The 21,396-nt window shown below is 47.6% G+C and overlaps 1 protein-coding gene across 9 annotated transcripts in view; it reads left to right on the top strand.

The window, feature by feature from the left end:
- LOC138472286 (coiled-coil domain-containing protein 50-like) overlaps positions 1-21,396 on the top strand; it is a 768,296-nt gene that overhangs the window by 334,839 nt on the left and 412,061 nt on the right. For all 9 annotated transcript variants that reach the window (XM_069610399.1, XM_069610405.1, XM_069610398.1 and 6 more), the window contains exon 5: positions 2,153-2,243. In XM_069610399.1, coding sequence (XP_069466500.1) covers positions 2,153-2,243 — 91 coding nt within the window. The remainder of the gene's footprint in view (positions 1-2,152; positions 2,244-21,396) is intronic.

Below are 21,396 nucleotides of genomic sequence, written 5' to 3'. Positions count from 1 at the left end.
GCCACTGCTTATACTTTGTTGCTTTTTCAGGATCCAATGTCTTTCCTTAAACTCCTTCTCCCTACATGCTGCTAGCATTTTCCTAGACTATGCTTGTGAATACCTTTCCCAAACAACCAATGTCCATGAGGTCCAGCTTGTGCTCCTACCTACTGAGCACTTTCCCAGCTTCTCCTCGGTTTGCCCAATCCACTCTGACTTATCCACCATGTTCCATAGTCCAAAACACACGCAGACTCAATAAAGATTCTTATTCAACAGCATAGCATTGGCATGGAAACAACCACATGCTCCAGCTCAGCTCCCTTTAGTGCAGGGAGTTTGTCATGGTATTGCCCCAAAAAAACAGGGATAAAAATGCTCAATGCGCAGTTACAGCGCATTTGGCATCAACTGAAATCCCGAATCCCATTATACTGAACGGGGGTTGATGGCGTGTCCCCCTGTGTTTGGTATAATGGGATCAGGGGCTGCAAGGCTGTCCCCCCGCTTCCAAGGCAAGGAGCGGCGGCAGAAAAAAAATAAAAAAAGGACCCGCAACGGAAGTCTCTACCCACATTAGGGGAAAGAGACTTGCGTCACAAGGGACGAACGAGGGTACTGAAGAGACAGGAATTCGTGGAAGTGTGAGGATGCAAAGTTAAGTAGGTTGGGGGGGTAGGAGGTAGCGGAAATCAGCATAGTACGATCCATGTGATCAATGCGCGCCGCCATTTTAGAATTCGACATTTTTGGATTCGCTAAAACGGGGTGCGTGGTAATCGCATAGATCTGTCTGTAATCACCATAACGTCTCTGCTGTCTCTGTCCTGTGTCATCTGCCACTCCTGGTTTGTCCAGCTAGTTTTCCTTCAAGGTAAAATTGTCATTTGTGATTAATAAGTGTCTTATATCTGTGTGGTATCATGAAAGGAACACCATGGATTTTCTATACAACATAGATTTCAAGTAAATTAACTCTTTTTTAGAGTGCTTATATACTTGGCCTGCAGAAGAAAGATAAGGTATAACTAAGACTTTTGTGGTATTTGTTTAGAGGGTTGGCAGGTTTTCCCCTCAATAGTTAAACCCTACTGTGCCGCCAACATCTAATTGGGACATTTAACAGCCACAATTGAAACCCTTTTGCTAACGCTAGCTTAATTCCCTATGTATTGGGTTTTAGGGCATGGTTGCAGTCAAAGCAACATGCCAAACCACTAGATTAGGTTCCTTGGTAAGGCCTGTGGAGACTTCTGTCAAGAGAGCCTTGGGCGTGATTGAGAAACACTGAGGAGGTCTGCTCTTTTCTTCGAGGTGTCTCCTGGGAAGATTTTGCAACTGCAAGGTGGATGCCATGGAGGGGGCAAAGGGGCTCTAGGAGACTTCAGGAGCTCTTAATCACTTTGGGGACTTTATATTCTGACAGCTGTTCTTGGCTGCCCCAAGCCCCTTTTTAATGGTTCGCTGTTTTGACTCCTGAATGCTAAGTGAGGTTGTTTTTAGGTGTTTCGAGTCTCCTCTCCCGCCACCAACTGGCTAGGCCGCCAAAATGGCAACCTACCTTTTTTATTCAGTTTATTATTTGATTGGTCGATATTTATATCTCTTCTTTTGCAATCCCTATTTGTCAGTTGCTGCACCAGACATCTTGTGGTGGCGGCATTATGGGAACGAACCAAGGTCCTCAAACCATCAATTCGCTGCACCTGGGTAGGGCTTGCATTCCATCAGATTGCTTTTCCCTTTTTAAAGCTTCTCATTTTTATCTGACCTATATTTTGAAGCTGCACAACATGTGTGATTTATACGTAGTGCATCATATTTATTTTATTTATTTATTGGGCAATTGTAAGGTGCTTATACATCAATAATTTGTGTTTCCTAGTTTACTTGTGTATAAGAAGTTGTTTGTTCCGGTCACAATGGCAGACTGCCAGTTACGTTTTTTAAATTTTTTTATATAGTTTATTACAAACTTTTAAAATGTTATACTATTTCAAAACAGCTATAGTTATTTTTCCTCTTTTTCTCATTTCTGGTTCAGTGACATTCTCGTTAAACGTTTGTGTTCAGTTCCCTAATTTCTCGGTCATCTGTTCCAGGCTGTCACTTGTTTGCTGCGGACTGAATGTAGGTTTAGACACTCTTGTTTTCTGTTGTCTGTCCTCAGTGAGGAAAGGGACTCGGAGTATGCTAGGGTGATCCAGGAGGAGCTCCGCAGGAAAGCCGAGGAGTGCCGGCGAAGGGAGGAGGAGGACAAGGTATGTAAGAGCCGCAGTGTCCAGCTTGTCTTGTTCTACCTCTTGGTAGGTTCTGAAGTGATGTACATTACCCTGCTCAGTGGGTTGATGCACCTGCTAGATCGCCTTCTTGTACCTTGGAGGTCGCAGGCTTGGATCACTGCGGAAGTGTGGACTCTGACTTTCATCTTAAGCGGTTGATAAAAGGAACACCAGAGTTCTGTAATGGTGATACCCGTATGATGTATGCATGTGTTCTGTATTAATGGTCATTATTGTACTGTTACAGCTACAAATGTATGTGCTCTTTGTACAATCCAAGTGAGCCATAGCACCCTATTGATGTATCTGAATTATCCACGCCCTATTCGAATGGCAACAAATCACCCATCTGCATGCCTCTGCTTAGGACACTTCTTTTCGGTTCTATGTTCTTAGAGCACTGAGTTTTTTGCTGAAAACATTTGGCTGAAAAAACGTTTTATTTTTTATTCAGGGAGGGTTTACCCAATGTTAGGGAGAATTATCATTTATGGCTAATTTCCCTCACCTAGTGAGTCCCTCAGCAGCTTTGCTGGATTTCTGGAGTTTATTTTTTCCACCTGGTAAGAGTGTGAGCCTTTTTCCCATTCTTGCATGTGTTCTGCCATGTGTATTTCTACTTTTTGTGTGAACTTGGGCTCTGGAGCCACACCACTCCATGAGCCCCACTTTTTGTGTGTGTTACACAGCACCTTCAGTGCAGTGACAAAGGGTTGTCTTTGAGACTTCCCACTGACTCAATTTTTCTGGGGCTGACTACTGTCCCCCAGAAACATGTAAAGTTGCCACTAACTTTATATAGTCACTTTAAACTACAGACCCAGTACACCCAATCTTACATGGAGTATTGGAATGGGTTAATTCCTACCCATTTCTGTTTGTGCCTCTTGGAGCTTTGTTTCGCTCTCTTAACATTAAGACTTGGCTGGTGGCAGTTGTACCTACCCTAACTTTTCTACCGCGATTATAGTATATAAACGTGGTACTGTTTTTGGCTATTATATTGGCCTCAAACATAAACCCGCTTGACCAAATACTTTTTATTTTGGCTCAGGTCGGGTTTAGTCGCCATTTCTTTTTGTTAAAGTCCTTCGTGTTTTACTTTTCGTGCCAAACCAGGTTTGCCTTCTTTGTTCGTTGACCTTTGGCAGGCTTCTGTCCAGAAGCCCTCCTTTGGCGTCTGGGTGTCTAGGTGGGCTGAATGTGAGGGAGGGGTTTAGTCACCCCCTGCATAGGGTCTCCTTGGAGACCCAAGTCGCACTTTGTGCGATAGGCTGAGGTGGTTGTCCGGGCCGGACAACCCCCTTGCTGAGTGATTGACAGCCAGGCTGTGTGAATGGGGGGATTTTGGCATAAAGGCAGGACTTTGGGCTGGAAGTCAGAGTCGCACCTGGAACTGCAAGAACCGAAGAGAAACGGAGAAGAAGACGGCTGCTGCAACTCCCGAGTCCTGGTGAAGACCTGCTGCAGTCCTGAGCTATCTACCCTTCAACGACAGAGAAGATCCGGTCCGGAGTCTTCTTCCCTTGAGCCTGGTGGGATCAACCAGCTCATCTTCCACAGCCAGGGGATCCTCTTCTTGGTCGAAATCGCTGCACACAGCTGTAGTGGTCCGGATAGCCATCTGAAGAGCCTCTCCTGTTTTAAAGGAGCGCATCTTTATTCACCGTTGCTTCGCTGGCTTCATCCTTGGGTAGTGCAGATCGCTCCAGATGTCGTCCTTCTTGTCCCCACGATTGAAGTTCCAGGAACCGTGAGTCTGCAGGAACTACCAGGAACAACTGCCGTGGCACCAGCTTTCTTCAACAAATAAGGTACTGTGTCAGACTTCGAATAATTGGGGTGAAACCTTCTTCCTCACCAAAGGCTTGTCCTTTTCTTCCTTCCCTCTTATAACTTTTGCTTCCCTTTGTGACAATATCTAAGTACTCCTGGTAATCTCGAATCGTGAACTGTTCTAACCGTGTGATCCTCAGCAACAGGACTCCTGTTACATTTGAAACTGGCGTTGGCCTATTGACTTTTATCTACCTTTTAGAGAGTGTCCTCTGATCTAAATTGCCTTGACAAAAGTATTGCCTATGATTTTTATCCCCCAACTCTCTTGTGTGAATTCATGTGCTAAATGTGTTTGACTTCGGTTACATTTCTTCCCGCGGGTATGCTTTTCTCTCGTAAGACCGAACTGTCATTACTGTCAAAAAGCGATCGCGTATTAACCCACGGTAACGTCTTTTGTTTCACAACACTGATTTGTCAAAACCCAATGTACTTACCTTGAATTGATCTGCACAAAGGGAATTGGTTGTGTGTAGTATATTTGAAGTGTGGTTTTATTTTAATAGAAGTGAAGTGTTTTGTGAACAGATGGTTTAAAAATAAATGTACTTATATTTTTTTAACCAGAAACCTTGAGTCAGTGTTTGCTTGAGTCACAGTAATTGTAGTCCTTTGTGTAATCTCTACTACTGCTCATTTGCTCTTGAGATAAGTCTGGCTGCTCAGCCATTGCTACCACTCTTTCTGTGTAGTGCAGGCTTGTACCAAAGGTGAAATTGTATTACCACTTGTAGTCTTAATTGTGTGCAGTGGTCCCTAAGGGTACTGCATATGATTCTGCCTAACACCCTCAAATCCCCCTTTCCCTATTATGTAGTCTCTATGCCCCACGCCCCCCAACTCCTTCTCACCCCTCCGCTCATATTTTCCAATGAGTTTTTTTCAGACAACAAAGGTGTACCTTTTTTTCTGCTTTCTTGATTATTTACATTTCACATTACTTAAAATGTGGGTAATTTTTCTCGGTAATGTGCGGGCTGCCTTAATTGACTGAACGGCTGTCTGTTTTACTCTGGTAACTGGGAAGTTTGTTTCTAACCAATCTGGACTTCTTCACTGTGTGAAATGTACAACGACTTCTTGGGCTCCGCAGTACACAGAGGGCACGTGACCGCCCTTGTTGTGAGCGCTCCATACCATGTCCTTTTCTCGGTCTTCCATGTGCCACCGCTCACCTTTGCTCCTTCACTCTACTGGCTCCCCAACACAGGAACTCCCTATTCCCTTATCTCAAATCCATTCCCCCTTTGCCTGGCGCTAAGGCTGCCCTGGGAAGGCCTGAGAAGGCACCGCAGGTTCCTGGAAGGAGTTCCCTGAGCTGTTATATGATATGGTAGGTTATTTATAATGCGCATAATACCCAGAGGTTTCTAAGAGCAGACCCGGGGATTGAACCTGTGTGGCTCTGTGTCGTCTTGCTTCCAAGGCAAGCACGTTGCCCCTGAGCTATCCCCCCTGAGAAGTGGTATTGCAGTCCTGCAAACCCCCCTCCTGTCATTTCACCTATACATACTTGTAAATACTGCAAATGATAGTCATGTAACTGGTCTTTTGCCCCATAGCTGTTCATCTTGAAATATATGTACCTTTGCACCAGTTTGTCAGAAACATACCTTCGTACTGACCCCACGACTCCTTAGTACATACAAGTGCTTATTGTGTCTGTCCCTACAGCCCATCCTCCAGTGTAAGGCACCCAGTGTTGCGGTTGTCCGGTCGGCCAGAGTTTCTCGTCGATGCTCCTCTCCCTATTCTAATGAAAGCGAACATGACTACGGGGTTTTAGCCTTTGGGAAATCGTCTGCTTGCAGTTACTAGTCTCTAGAAAATACAGAGAAGCAAGACCTGGCAGCCAGCACTGCTGAAAGGCCAGCCAGTGGTGCAGAATTGATGAAACTCCATTTACTAGTACAGAATAAATGCTTGCCACGCTGAAAATGAAAATCGGAAACAATTTAAAACACTTGTAACAAATATTGTACTATATTAAACTCCACGCCGCAAGGTTAAGAATAGAATTCAATACCAGCATTGGTAAAATGAATTGTTTGGGATGTGGGTGCATTACTTCAGGGTACATTACCACAGTGTGCATTGGGTTTTTCTCCTGCTAGCACCATAGCATGCAGGTCGAGGCGAATGCCTTGTGTCTCTTCAAAGCTGCAATTCTTTGGTATGCACCGATTAAACTGCTTACTTTTTGTAGGTTTGGAGGGTATCCAGTCATTGCATCGAACACAAAGCATTGAATGGCAAAAGCATCGAAAAAAATGCATCGCAAAAAAATGCATTCAATGCTTTTTTTTGTTTCTTTTTTTAGGATGCTAAGGCATTAGATGCAATCACTATAAACCGGTTTGAAGTGACCATTATTTGGAGTCTGGCACAACCCGCATCTCACCCTAATTTGTTAGCCAGGAATGCACCATGTTGCAGCCCTGATCATAGGAGCAATGTTCATTCTATCGAATCCACTTGAAGGGCTAGTTGGACCGGCAATTCAATGCAACTCTGAATGCAATGGTCAAACGCCCTTTGGAACCTTTACCAACCGGGGGAAGGCTGCCTATTCCGAATCCCTTAGCAGGACATGACCATCGGCAGCTTTTTTAGATGCACAATACTATCTGGGGTGCCGTGGTCCTGTAAATAGGATGGCAATGTTAGAGGCAAACGACACATTCTATTGTGAATTGGCTTTCAAGCTGCAAATAGTGCATTGTTGTATTTCCAAGGCGAAGGTACATTTTAAAGCCCATCTATGCTGGCATCCGTGCTAGAGTTGATGAAACCCCTCCCAAGAAGCTCGGGTTACAGGAAGTGAGGAGGATTTGTGTCGTGGGCAGAAGTTTGTTTCTGGTCTCGTGTGTGAAGCATGGGGATTGATTATTTTTATTTTTTTATTATTTTTTATTTTTGATGCATTTGTAACACGAAGCTGGGCAGAATTAACTGCATCTAGGCGCAGATGATAACCAGAAGGGGGATGTGCTTTCAACAGCAGCACATAGACGGCGTAAACAATACCATCGAATGGGAGTCATTTAAAAAGAAAGGTTTTCAATGCTTTGCCCAATGGCATAAGTGAGTCCTTAGTTCCTAGCTGTAATGGAAGAGTACTCCAAGGCGTGAGGCCATAGAGTGGAAACCGTCTGTCACCCCTGGACACACAGCGAGAAGGTGGCATCACCAATAGAAATGTGTCAGTGGAGCGTAAAGTGTGCAGAGGCTGATATCTCATCAATTTATTGGCCAGATAAGGTGCCGGGGAGAGTGTGGGTGGCAGATTGTTGTCTCATTGGGGGCAAACAGTAGAGATGCTTAATATCCACCCACCCTCAGAGCACAGAGACCCCTTCAAGACCCTTCTCCTAGAATTGCTCATTGACCACAAACAGCTAATTTCTGATTAAAGGTTTTAGTAATTAACCCTGTGAGTGCCCTTACTACCGGTGTGTGTATGTACATCCAGATATAGGACATATTATACATCCTGAATTGAGGTAGTTGGATCTATGCGACCTGCAATTTCCCGAAACCAGCGGCCGAAACCTTTTTATGGCCGTGGCACTTTGGCCACTGGTGGTGGGGCCCCGGCACTCGGTGGTTTAGTAGTGCTGTTGCTGCACGTCATGGTACGTTACTGGGTTTTATACTGCGCTCGGCTGCCATTTGCATGGTCTCCTGGCGCTCCAGGCGGATCTGAAGGAGAGGGAGATGGCTTTTGTGCAAGATGACGTTGCTGATGTGTTAATGCAGTTTGGAAGTACCCAAGCACTGTGTGTGGATCTGTTTTTTTTTTTTTGTGTTGCTGCATTGAGGATTTTGTGTCTAGAGAGAGGGTTGACGTGTGTGCCCATCGTGCTAGGATGCACTCTGACCAGGACTGTGGTGAATATGTTGGTGAGTCGTAGCGTTCTGATAGTAATTTGGAGGGGCATTCAATTGCTGTGTGTTAGTGGCTTAGTCGGTGTGCATACTGTGTGTTTGAGCACAGCAGCAATGTTAGTGTTCGGGGAGGTTTGTGAAGATCCTGATGGAACCAAAAGAGGCCCTGGAAATAATGTTCCAAGTGGCCCCATGTTACACATTTTCAGCCAGCCCAACCCTTTTCCTATGGGAAAATGTGGAAATGCCACACAAGAGGCCGAGGGTGCAGAGGCCTACTGGAAATCTCCGGAGTTCCCTATGGGCCAGTCCAGGCCTGGACTCTGAGCATCCATCCATCCAGTGTGGCCGAGGAATGTCCAATTATCTCCTCGTGTGATCCTCTTTGCCTCATTTTCAGGCTGTTTTTCTACTTGCAATAAACCTTCCCATTTTTGGCAGCACAATTCTACCTTTCATCATTGAGTGTCACTGGGTGTTGGTCTTTTCTGGGGAGGGAACAGTTAAATAACCCGAGCAGGGATTCTTCACTGCCTATTGAATGGCCGTTATTTACTCAAGAGGCAGCAGTTGGTCACGGACGGAGGAGAGGGGGGCGCAGACAAACGGCCTCTTGGGAAAGGCATCCATGGGAGAGGGCTGCGAGTGAACGCGGCGCACCGCGGCTAAAACAAACTTAGCCTACGAAGCCTTTGCTTTGTTCGTCTGCCCTTACTGGAATACTTCATTTGCAAGCCAAATCTACAGCTCTCACGAAGCAATGCGGCCTCTCTGTTCCCAGCAGTCTCCCAGAACCTCGTTCGAGCCGAGGCTGACGCTACCGCTGAAGCCCCGACAGTGCGGGGATTCGAGCCGGCGCACTTCGGGCGACTAGTGTCATTGGTATTGCACTGTGCTGTTCCGTAAATGCCGGATTACGTTTGTTTAATTCAATACACTGTGTCGAACAGTCTAGTGTATGAAACAAAACAAATCCAGCACCTACGAAATAACTATTTGGTAGCTGCTGAATTTCTTTTGTTTCATTCAATAGACTGCTTGATATATAAAGCCCTTAACGTGATTTGTGTCAAGCACTCTATTCAATAAATCACAATAATTTGTGCACCTATGAAATAGCACAGTGCAATGCTGGTTTGTCAGTGGCAGGGTTTGGGTTACAATACACACCAAGGGACAATCAAAACATTGTTTTGTTACTGTCCAGTGGTGGGGATTCGAACCCAAGCCCTTCTGGTAACAAACCAATGTTGCATTGCACCCTGCTATTCAGTTTGTGCTCAATTTCATTTGTTTCATTCAATAATTTGTGGAATGAAACAAAAGGAATTGAACACAAATGAAATAGTACAGTGCAATGTGACGCTGGCTCATCACCGGCAGGGCCTGGGGTCGAATCCACAGGACAATAAAAAAAGATGTTTTTATTGTCCTTTGGTGGGGATTCAAACCCAGGCCCTGTCGCTGCCAAAGCAGCATCGCATTGTGCTATTTCATAGGTGCTCCCTTCGAATCCCCAGCATGGGACAATAAAGCAAAGTAACCCGACAACTTTTCTTTTTTATTGTCCCGTGCTGGGGACACTTTAGGCCACAGCCATCATTTAGGCCACACATCCTCATTGTAGCTATAACCCATGACACCCCCCCCCAGCAAACACTGTGCCCAATGACACCCACCCCTCATGCAAACACTATGCCCCATGGCTCCCACTCCCCAACCAAACACTATGCCCCATGGCCCCACCCCTCATGCAAACACTAGGCCCCAAGACACCCACCCTCATGCAAACACTATGCCCAATAGCCCCCACTCCCCGACCAAACACTATGCCCCATGACACCCACCCCTCATGCAAACACTATGCCCCAAGACACCCACCCCTCATGCAAACACTATGCCCAATAGCCCCCACTCCCCGACCAAACACTATGCCCCATGACACCCACCCCTCATGCAAACACTATGCCCCATGACACCCACCCCTCATGGAAACACTATGCCCCAAGACACCCACCCCTCATGCAAACACTATGCCCCATGGCTCCCACTCCCCAACCAAACACTATGCCCCATGGCCCCACCCCTCATGCAAACACTAGGCCCTAAGACACCCACCCCTCATGCAAACACTATGCCCCATGACACCCACCCCTCATGCAAACACTATGCCCCAAGACACCCACCCCTTGTGCAAACACTATGCCCCATGGGCCCCACTCCCCAACCAAACACTATGCCCCATGGCCCCCACCCCTCACGCAAACCCTAGGCCCCAAGACACCCACCCCTCATGCAAACACTGTCCCATGGCCCCCACTCCCCAACCAAACACTATGCCCCATGACACCCACCCCTCATGCAAACACTATGCCCCAAGACACCCACCCCTCAAGCAAACACTATGCCCCATATCCCCCACTCCCCGACCAAACACTATGCCCCAAGACACCCACCCCTCATGCAAACACTATGCCCCAAGACACCCACCCCTCATGCAAACACTATGCCCCATGACACCCACCCCTCATGCAAACACTATGCCCCAAGACACCCACCCCTCGTGCAAACACTATGCCCCAAGACACCTACCCCTCAAGCAAACATTATGCCCCATGCCACCAAGCATGTACCATGCATACATACTCATACAGACCCCATACCCCCACCCCTGCATACAAACTAACAAGCATACACCATGCACCCATACAGACCCGAACCCCCCACCCCCAACTCAGCACACAAACCCACAAGCATACACCATGCACCCATACAGACCCGAACCCCCCCACTCCCAACTCATCACACAAACTCACAAGCATACACCATGCACCCATACAGACCCCACCCCCAACTCACACCATACAAACTCACATATATACACCATGCATCCATACAGACCTGAACCCCCCCACCACCCAACTCACCAAACATACTCACAAGCATGCACGCATACAGACCCGGACCCCCCACCCCCACATCTCAACATACACTGATCGTGCACACAACAACATACATTCAGGCAGACCCGATCCCTCCAAACCCCCCCCCAGCATCTCAACATACACTTCACTTGCACACAAACACATTCAGGCAGACCCGACACACACCCCACCCCCGCATCTAAACACACACTGCACTTGCACACAAACACATTCAAGCAGACCCGACACACCCCCCACCCCCGCATCTCAACATACACTGCAGACATACAAATACAAACACACCCATACACACCGACACACACCCCCACCTCCGCATCTCAACATACATACAAAAACAAAAAACACAGTCAGGACGGACCCGAGACAGACACACACACACACACAAACATACAGCCCCCCCCCCCCACCATGTACTACCCAGACGTACTGGAACGCTGGCGAGGCTTCTGGCACTACGGCTGGCGTGGCAAGCAAGGCTGAAATGCCTTCCGGCATCAAGCCTTACTGGCCACGCCAGCCCTAGTGCTGGCACTCCATTGGTGCAGCACACACGCACTATGTGGCTCATAGGAGCTGCATGGTTCGTGTGCACTGAACCAATGAGGGCCAGTGTTTTGTCCGGCCCGAAAGACAACAAAGACTTTCCTAATGGAGGGCGGCCGATGCTGCTTGCGGGCCGCCCTCCATTAGGAAAGTCTTTGTGCCTCGCGGGCCGGACAAAACGGCATGGTGGGCCGCAACTGGCCCGCGGGCCGTATGTTGTGCACCCATGCCGTAGACGGACGGTTTTTAGCCTCGTCTCCAGGGAAGACCCTGTAGTCTCTGGGTTTTCGGGTCCCGTCCAATCCTCTATCTGATTGGCTACAAAAGACCAATTGGCTTGAGGTGTGGGCTGGACCCGGGCATAACCGCGAAGAATGCAGACTAGTTTGCCTTATGTTTTAGTTGCCCTAAATTGAAGGGTGACTAAAACATAATGTGTGTGCAAGTCCACCCTCTGAAAAAAAGTGGGTGGACTCGGTCCACCTGCCTGGACCCTCGACTTGAGCTCTGGCAAACTGGCCAAAAAGAATGAAAACTTAAGCAAAACAAACACGGTAATATTGCTTTCAATCCGGTGTCATTAATGACACCCGATTGAAAGTAGTATTTAGCATTTATTTTTTCAGCTTTCATTCTTTTTGGCCAGTTTGCCAGAGCTCAAGTCGAGGGTACAGGCAGGTGGACCGAGTCCACCCACTTTTTTTCAGAGGGTGGACTTGCACACACATTTTAAAGTTTTCAAAAACACTATTTGAAGAAAATATTCTCTTGGTTTTGTGTGTGTGTGTATTGATTTTATGGCAGGCCTGTGACGTTCAACCAATGCAATTTGGGTGGCATGAATAGCCAATTGAATGAAATGTATTGCATACCACTGTAAACTCCAAACGTGTTTCTAATGTTGGCCACAACTACAGAGTTTACCTTTTTGGTGTGTCGGAGGAGCTGTGTGCAAAGGGGCGGGGTCTAGTGTGGCTGTGGGTGGGGCATACATCTCACAGTTTTTAATTTTCAAATGTAGGCAGGTATTTATTTATTTGGATTTGTAGAGCGCACTACAACCCACAAGCATCGAGGCGCTATATCAGAGCTTAAGAAGGCTTGATTAAGGGTAACAAAGAAGCCACCCAGCGAAAAACGTGTTTACATTGCAGTCAGTGATTACATAGTGTCACAGAATACAAGTTTATACAGTAAGACAACGAGGTTTGTTTTGATGGCCTTGCGAAATGCTGAGTGGGATTCAATAAGCCTGATGTGGGGTGGTAGGGAGTTCCAGAGTGTGGGGGCCACCGTTGGGAAGCTGGAGCCGCCAGCTCAGGCCTTACGAGTTCTGGGAATGGCTAACAGGTTGGAATAGAGAGATCTGCAAGGTCTATGGGTGGTAGGTTTGGTGATCCTAAGTGCCAGATATTGGAGGGGTTGGGGGCAGATCATGGAGACACTTGTGAGTCAGGGCGAGGGCTTTAAAGATGATCCTTTCCTTAACTAGAAGCCAATGGACCTGTCTTCTAAGTTCTGAGATGTGTTCTCTACGTGAGAGACCAGTGGCGGCTCTAAACACATTGTTTTGTACAATTTGAAGCTTGCCAACATTCTTGGCAGAGGTGCCAATGAACAGAGCGTTCGAGTAATCAAGCCTAGAGCTGATTATGGCTCTGGCGATGGTGAGGCAGTTTTGTTGAGAAAGCAAAGGTCTTACTGAGTTTAGAGTGGTAGGCAGAAGTGGAGGCTATGGCGTTAACCTGCCTGTTCTTGGTCAGGTCAGGTTCAAGGTAGACACCTAGAGTTTTGTTGGATGGTGACACAGTGATGGGGATTTTGTCAATGGTAAAGGAGGAGTATTGGTTTTCCAACTTGCTCAAGGTGGAGGGGGAGCCAACCAGCAGGATCTCGGTTTTCTCATTGTTCAGGCATAACCAGTTTTCTGCCATCCATGATTGGATTGTTGTGTTTATGGAGTTCAGAGTGTTCTGGTCGGACAAGTAGTCACCCGAGAGGGGGATGAGTACCTGGGTGTCATTTGCATAGTTCGTATAGGAGATGCCCAGGGAGTCTAAGATTTTAAACAGTGACCTTGTGAAGAGGCTGTAGAGGGTGGGGGCCGTGCATGAGCCTTGCGGGACCCCGCACTTGATGGTGCTGGGGTCAGCGCACACGGAGTCGGAGAAGACCTTCATTGCTCTGTCTTTTAGAAATGAGTCTAACCATTTGCATGCCTTGTCAGAGAAGTTGGCTACTGAAGAGAGGTGCTGGCATAGGATTTTGTGGTCTACCAGATCAAAGGCCGCAGACAAGTCCAAGAGCAGACAGAGCGCAGGTTTGCCTGCGTCTCTAAGTTCATCAATCTGGTTTTTGAGGTCAAGGAGAGTCGTTTCGGTCCCATGACGTGGCCTGAACCCTGATTGTCTGAGTCCTAGGAGATGGTTGTCTTCTAGGAATTTCTGTATTTGCAGGTAGGCTGCTTTATCCAGAATTTTTTATAGGAAAGGGACGGTAGTGATGGGCCTGTAGTTACCTGGCATGGAGGGGTTGAGGGAAGGCTTTTTAAGGAGCAGACAAACCCAGGCTTCCTTTAGTCCCACTGGGATGTAGCCAGAGCGAAAGTAGTCATTGATAAATGCAGTGATGATAGGGAGGGGGCAAAGTCTGTGGTGACTTGTGCTGGGCATGCATTGCCTTTGCAATTGGAAGGTTTGATGGATCGGAGGAGTGTGATGACCTCTTTTACACTCATGTCTTTAAAGTCGAACGAGGGGGAGTGGCTGGAGTTGGCTGCTGGCGTAAGGTTACCTTGACTGCTGGCGACCAGTTTGGTGAGCTCCCGTTGGTGGGCTAGGATTTTCGCCTGTAAGGTTTCCAACTTATTTAACATGGTGGACTGGATGGAGTTGCACCAGGATTCGTCCTTCACAATAGGTGATGGAGGGGAGGAGGGTGGCTTTGCCATTGGTGATGGGACTTTTGTATTGTTTAGAGATAGATTTAAAGGCGATTCTGGTAGCCTCAGTGGGGTTGTTAATCCAACTGGTGAGTGCAGCCCTTTTTTCCCACGCATCTTTAGGAGGTCCTGGGTGAAGCAGGCAATAGAATGTTTAATTTAATTTTCTTGGGCTTTTTTGAGGGTGAGAGGTGCCACTAGTTCAACGGCCTGGGTGATGACCCTCTTGAAGTCGTTGGCAAGAAGTTCAGGGTTGTTAGAGAAGGGTGGTAGCAGAGCGGGCACCCTAAGGTGCTGGGATAGCTTGTTGTGTGTGAGCAGTTTTGAAATGGGGGAGAGGGCCGATGGAAGAGGGATGGTGGGGGTTGAGGGCATTTGGAAGTTATAAAACATTGAAAGTAATACAGTGGTGATCAGACCATGGGACAGGGGTGATCGTAGGGAGGCTGAGAGAGCAGTTGTGTTGTGCAACCCAGTCTAGGGTGCAGCCTTTAGCGTGAGTGTGGCTGGAGATGACTTGAGAGAACCCTAAGGTGGAGAGGGCTTTATTGAGGTCTTTTGCGTGTAGGTCTTTAGGGTCATTAAGGCCTAGATTAAAGTCCCCCAGGAGCAAGATTTTTTATGCTTTTGTTAGGTTGTCTGAGAGGGAGTTGGTTAGAGCATCTTGGAAGTTGCTGGAAGGGCCAGTAGGTTGGTAGATGAGGTAGAGGGCAAAGGTGCAATTGTGAGAGAGCTTAAGTTTGAGTAGAAGGTAGTCTGTGCTCCGATCAAGGTCCCTCTGAATTGTCCTAATTGATAAGGATTCTTTGGTGATGACGGCTACCCCACCCCCTCTGTGGGAAGAGCGGTCCTGTCTGTAGATGGTGTACCCAATGGGGATGGCTAGAGTGAGGGCGGGTCCAGATGAATCAGTCAACCAAGTTTCGCTAAGGAAGAGTAAGTCAAGGTTGTTGCTGCTGAAGAGGTCATGTACATCTAGTGCATGAGCTGGTAAGTATCGGGAGTTGATTAGGGCACATTTTGGGTGGACATCAGATAGGGGAGAGGGAGTGATGGAGAAAGGGGTGGAGGAATCAGTGCAGGGCAGAGCAGCCAACGGTACAGTATTTTGAGTTTCAACATATTGCAATGGAGGGCATGAAACAGGTAATGGCACAATAACAGTGGTGGCAGTATCAATACATTGCAGTACTACAGCAGGTAATATATTCTGATTTTCAGAACATTGCAATGGAGAGCATGAGACAGGTAAAGGCATGTTGGCAGTGGTGGCATCATCAGTACAGGACAGCACTACAGCATGCAGATTATTAAGATTGTTAGTACATCGCAGAGGGGAGCATGAAACATGTAAAGGCACGTTATATGTGGGGGCTTCATAGTTACATGACAATTTGTTGGTGGTGCCTCCTGAGTGAGGACTGGTGTGCATCTCATTGTCGTTGTAGATGTAATTGTTCAGAGTTGACCGATATTCCGGTGAGTTCAGGGTCAATCTAGTGAGCGGAGCAACTATGTTGCAGAAGGGGAAATGCAGGACAGCAGACCTGACGCGTGCTGCGGTGTCCGACGGACTAGCAGGCCTAGGTAGGAGCGTGCTAGCGGCTATGGCTGGGGGGATTGCTGGTGACGGACTTAGTGATAAGGGGAGGACGGCGTGGGGAGGAGGCTTGCTGTGCATAGTCGGCACATGCTGGAGTGGGCAGGCCAGGGGCGTTGCTAGGTCTGGAAAAGACCCGGGGCTATGCTGATGTCGGAACTGTTGGGACTGGGGGCTTGCTAGTGTTTTGGCTGTAGCTCCTGAGATTCTATCCGGGGCTACAACCAAAAGATCAGGGGCTATAGCCCCCTTAGCCCCCCCCCATAGTCCCCTTAGCCCCCCCCTAGCAACGCCCCTGGGGCAGGCCCACCTCTCCTGCAAGGGATCAGGGTGTGTGCGAGTAGGATGGCTTTAGGAGCCTTGCCCTGAGGCGCAGCAGTCTGAGAGCAGTGCCCGGGCAGATGGCAGGTCCGATGACCCTTCTCGTGTGGGCTTGGAGTCGCTCGTTTGTTTGAGCAATTTCTGTATTATATATACCATCAAGATAGTGGGTAGAAGCAAGGCTCTTAACTAAGAATGGTGATGGTTTACTGGCCTTCTGTGGCTTCGAGCAGCGGAGAGCTGCAGAGAGTGGTAGTGGCCATTCCCCACGGCCTTCACTCTGCGGCTTCGCCTCGCGGCGTGCCTCCCCTCCATTTATAGCCAGAGGGGAGGGCCTGCTGAGGTGTGGCGGCCTATAGGGCATCTGGGGCATGTTTGGCTTGCTGGTTGCCATGGATACAATGGCGGTGCCCGTTTTCTTTTCGTTCACGGCCTCGTGGACGGGCTGGGCTCTCCGGCGCTCATGTTGATCTCCGTGGATGTAATCAGCTGGTTGCTTTTGCGGCTGGATGCAGGCCACTCGCAGCGGAGCTGATGAGAGGGGTGTTGGCCTTTCCTCACGGCCTTCACTCTGCGGTATGCCCAATACACAGGAACCGTTGGCCACCCTACTAACAAATGTCTAATATTGATGTCCTCTCAAGTTGTGCTGTGTCAGTGTTTTCCTGTTATAAATGCAGGGATGTAAGTTCCGAAATATAAAGAAAAAAACAGGACGGATTGAACTATTTGGGCCTGACAATGATACTTGAGAGCTCTGCCACTGCATTCCACGCGTATGCATGTGGCGTGCTGTACCTATTAACGCGAGAAGCTGACAACGCACACAATAACAAGCGGTGAGATTTCTAATCAGAACGTGACGGCTGCGGGCCGCAGCTGCTAATGGCCGTAGAGCTGCACAGATCTTAAAACTACAGGAAGGAGTTGAAAGGATGCTGCTTGATGTCATGGTTTGATTTGCTTTTTGTGTGAACTGGCGCCCTCCGAAACCAAGCCACTCCTGCCACTGCAAATCATGCAACTTTTCGGCCTATGTTGCCTTGTCCCCACATGCTCGTTAAAGCCACGCCCCCATTTTGATTTACACACGCGCTCGCACGATATGTTCGGTTTGACACATATAAACATTCTGACATGCTTCTGCTAGACAAAAATGATAAAGAAAAGGCAGAGATTAGAATGTGGGCTCGCTTGAAACATTCTGTGGCTGCATACAGTGCTCGAAATTGAAAACATTTATTGGGGGAACGGGGCGTGGCACTGGCCGATTGCAACAATGTATCTCTATATAGAACCCAATCTCGGCGATTTGCATAAAAGCAAAGAGCATTATGGGAACAAAATAATGTCCACAATTTTAAATGTTCAACATGTCTTCTAGTGATTTAGTAAGAAAACCTTTTCAGCGAATAATGGAGTCTTTTGTTTTGATTGGTCACAATATTCACCCTAATAAAGACATGTCTGTGAAGAAATATAAAAGAATTTCAACAGGTGGAAAACATACGGTGATTGAGGCTTCAGCAGTTTCTGTATGCAGTGTTCTGTGCCGCAAGAGCAACATATGCTACAACCAGCAGACTGTTTTCAGAAGACTAGGCAGCGCTTTGTGTCGGATATTGGGGATGGAGTGGTTCTCCAGCAAAAAATTATTAGTTTTGCCAGAGCGCGCGCTCAGTCTTGTTCCGGCCCATTCCCTGCCCTGGCTGCATTTAATTCAAAACCTACAGCTGGTAATGCAGGCGGTCCAAGGAGGAGCAGGTGTACACAGAATTGAGGGATGGAAAATTGCGATGTTAACTTTGTAGTACTGAAGATTACACAATTTATTGTGGGGTGAGTGCTTTTGAACACCACAATTACATGCGTTAACTCACTGTATCCACATGTTAGATTTGTGGCAGCGTCCAAGGATACACACTGGGAGCCTATGCCTTTGATATTATTGTATTTTATGCCACCTCTGGCTGGTGGCTTAAGGAATCCCCCACATTCTGAAAGATGAGACTAGCGATTTGGCTGGATTGCAGGGTCATGGGAGACTGGCAATATGTTGGGCGAGCTCATGGGAGGCTCTTTGCACTAGAGCTGCTGATGGTAAGCGAGGGCCCATGCAGCCGGCAGCATTCATGGGTGCTCTGTATCTCAGGAGCTGCTTCTGAAGCACTACCTACAATCAAACAGTTGGTACTTCTACAGTGGCAGGACCAACCTAGCAGTGGCTCCATATGGTAAGGAGAAAAAATTGTAAAGTGTCCATAGGGGAGGGTGTGTGTGTGTGCGTCAGACATGCAGGCCTGTGTGTTGCCAATGACGTCTCCTATGCCTGCCAGTGGAGGAATACTCAAAAAAGACCATACACTGGTACTTTGGTTGCACAGTTGAGGTTCCACCAGTGCCACATCAGTATTCATTTCTAGAGCATTATTTTTGACATGAGCGACGGCCATTTTTTTGGGTCCGACTTTGCAAGGCAAGTTTAATTTTATGATCTATATATCATATATACACCATTGTTATTTTTTCAGTATTTTATTTAGAAACAGTAGATTTTGTTTTACTTAATTAAAACTTATCTATAAGGTTAGCCATCTTGTAACCAGTCTCATCTAGATAGAATTGTGAACTTTAGCATGCACCACAGCTAGATAGAATTGTAAGTTTAGAAGGTGTCACATCAAGATAGCATTGCAAAGTTTAGCAAGTGTGACATCTAGATTAAATTGTGAATTTTAGCATGCACCACATCTAGATAGAATTGTGAGGTTTAACATGCACCACATCTAGATGGAATTGTGCATTTTAGCATGCACCAAATCTAGATAGAATTGTGAAGTTTAGAAGGTGTCACATCAAGATAGCATTGCAAAGTTTAGCAAGTGTGACATCTAGATTGAATTGTGAATTTTAGCATGCACCACATCTAGATGGAATTGTGCATTTTAGCATGCACCAAATCTAGATAGAATTGTGAAGTTTAGAAGGTGTCACATCTAGATAGAATTGTGAAGTTTCTTACTGTCTACCACTTTGGGAAACCCCAGCCTTTTCTCATTATCTACCATTTGAGAAACAGAAGGAAATGACTAGGAAGCATATACCCAGCGGGAAACAGGAATCCCATGGGAGAACCCATTACCCCAACTTAATCTTCCTAATGAGAGGGTGGGGGGGTGCCTGACGACCCTTGCCCCCATACCGCTAGTCCACAGCGGAAACTTAGCTAGGTAAGGTTCCACACGGGATGGGCAGGAAGGGACAGAATCCTCTAACCCAGTGGTATTCAAACTGTGGGTCGCGACCCCCTAGGGGTCCGCGGGTGCATCCCAGGGGGGCCCTGAGAGCTCAGCATGAAAAAAAGATTTTTTTTTTTTTTTTTTTTTTAGATTGGAAGAAATGGGCAGGGGTGGCCCACATGGGCGGGCTGAAGCATGAAACTGTCTCAGGCAACAATGAAAAAGTGGCCCACAGTTGTAAATGGATATTCATTCCTTTAGTCACAGACTGGGCCTCATTACTACTATGGCGGACCAGTAACAACGGTGCTGGTAAGCTACCGGCACCGTTGCTACCGTTCCGCCATAGTAAGAGTTGTGCTCGTGGGTGCTTGACAGCCCCCGCCAGGTCTGACCTCAGCTCGTCGGATGCACCAGCACCGTTATTAACGGTGCCGGTGCATCCGAGCTCCCCCTTCCCATTTGAGCCATATGGGGCTCAAATGGGAATGGGGATCTACCGGCACCTTCGAAAGGGCAATTATCATGTCCGCCTAACTCGGCATGACCTAGTAATTGCCCATTCGCGGGTGCCAGACCCGGATGCAACTCCAGTGGCTACCGCCAGAGTAGTTATGAAGCCCACTGTTTCAATAGTACCCAAAGGGGTGCTTTGTGTTAAAATGTAAGTAAATTGTGATATATTCAGCAACAATGGTCAACATTACTAACTGCATAGTGGCCCCTCACCCATTATGGAGGAGCTAAGGAGCCAGCCCAGTGAAACAGTGAGCACTCCCTCAGCTGCTTTATCCAGCTAATGGAGTGCTCCTGGGCTGGCTGAACTGTCAAAGGGAAACACTGTTTCCCTTTGACAGTTCAGTTTAGTTCCCCAGCCGCACATGCTCACTGAGCCATGCAAGTGCTGGGGCGTTTTGCTTCGCCAGCATTGCATAGCTCATTGGAAATGCTGGCTGGGGCACTGCATGTCTGTATGTCCGAGGGGGAGCTCCTGCGCCTCCTCGCACATACGGACAGAGCAGCTGGAGCAGGCCGTTTCAGCACCCACACACAGGCCAATGCAGAAGGTACGTTTATGTTCATTGTTTTTATTTAAACATGTGTATGGATGCGTTATGAGTGAGTGTATGGTGATGGATGCTCATGTGAATGATAGAGTGATTGCTGTATGAATGTGCAGCGCCTTGCATATACACATAATCATGTTCATTGTGTTAGGTCCAGTGGGGCCCAGTGGACAGGGATGGTATCTTTTTACCGGACATCTATCATTCAAAACCCTCTGACTTGTCCACAAGGCTTTCTGGGGCCTGGGTCCAAAATACCTTCAGCTATTCCTCCGCAAATACCTCCCCTCTCGAGCTCTTCACTCCTCTACCTCCAACTCCCTCAGGGTCAGTCGTTTATCAAAGAAACGAGCTGGGGGTAGATCTCCGTCTTCGGCTGGGGCCTCCCTCTGGAACAGCGCCCTGCCACTCTAAAACTTGAGGAGAACCATCTTTCTTCCTGCACTTATCAGACCTACCCTGTCTGCTGCCTTAAACGTAGCACTTGCAAATTGCTGGCTGCACTACCACTGTTTGTTGCCTTTATTATTTATTTATTGTTATTTATCTGTTTCTCCTCTGCTTCGCACTTTCCACTTCTCCCCCCTTCCATGCACTTTTCCCCTCACACTTGCGCGTTCTCAATGTCACTGGGCCTAGTAAGATCGCTGTTTTATTCTCCTCTGTTCCCCTCCCTTGCCTTGTCACGCTCTGAAACACTTGTGTATGAGCGCGATAGAAATAAAATATCAATGCCTGCCCCCTGGACT

Source organism: Ambystoma mexicanum, chromosome 8, assembly GCF_040938575.1.
Source record: "Ambystoma mexicanum isolate Mex_15411 chromosome 8, UKY_AmexF1_1, whole genome shotgun sequence".
NCBI classification, from domain to species: Eukaryota; Metazoa; Chordata; class Amphibia; order Caudata; family Ambystomatidae; genus Ambystoma; species Ambystoma mexicanum.
Note: the sequence above shows the minus strand (reverse complement) of the source record. Positions and strands in the feature narration are given on the sequence as shown.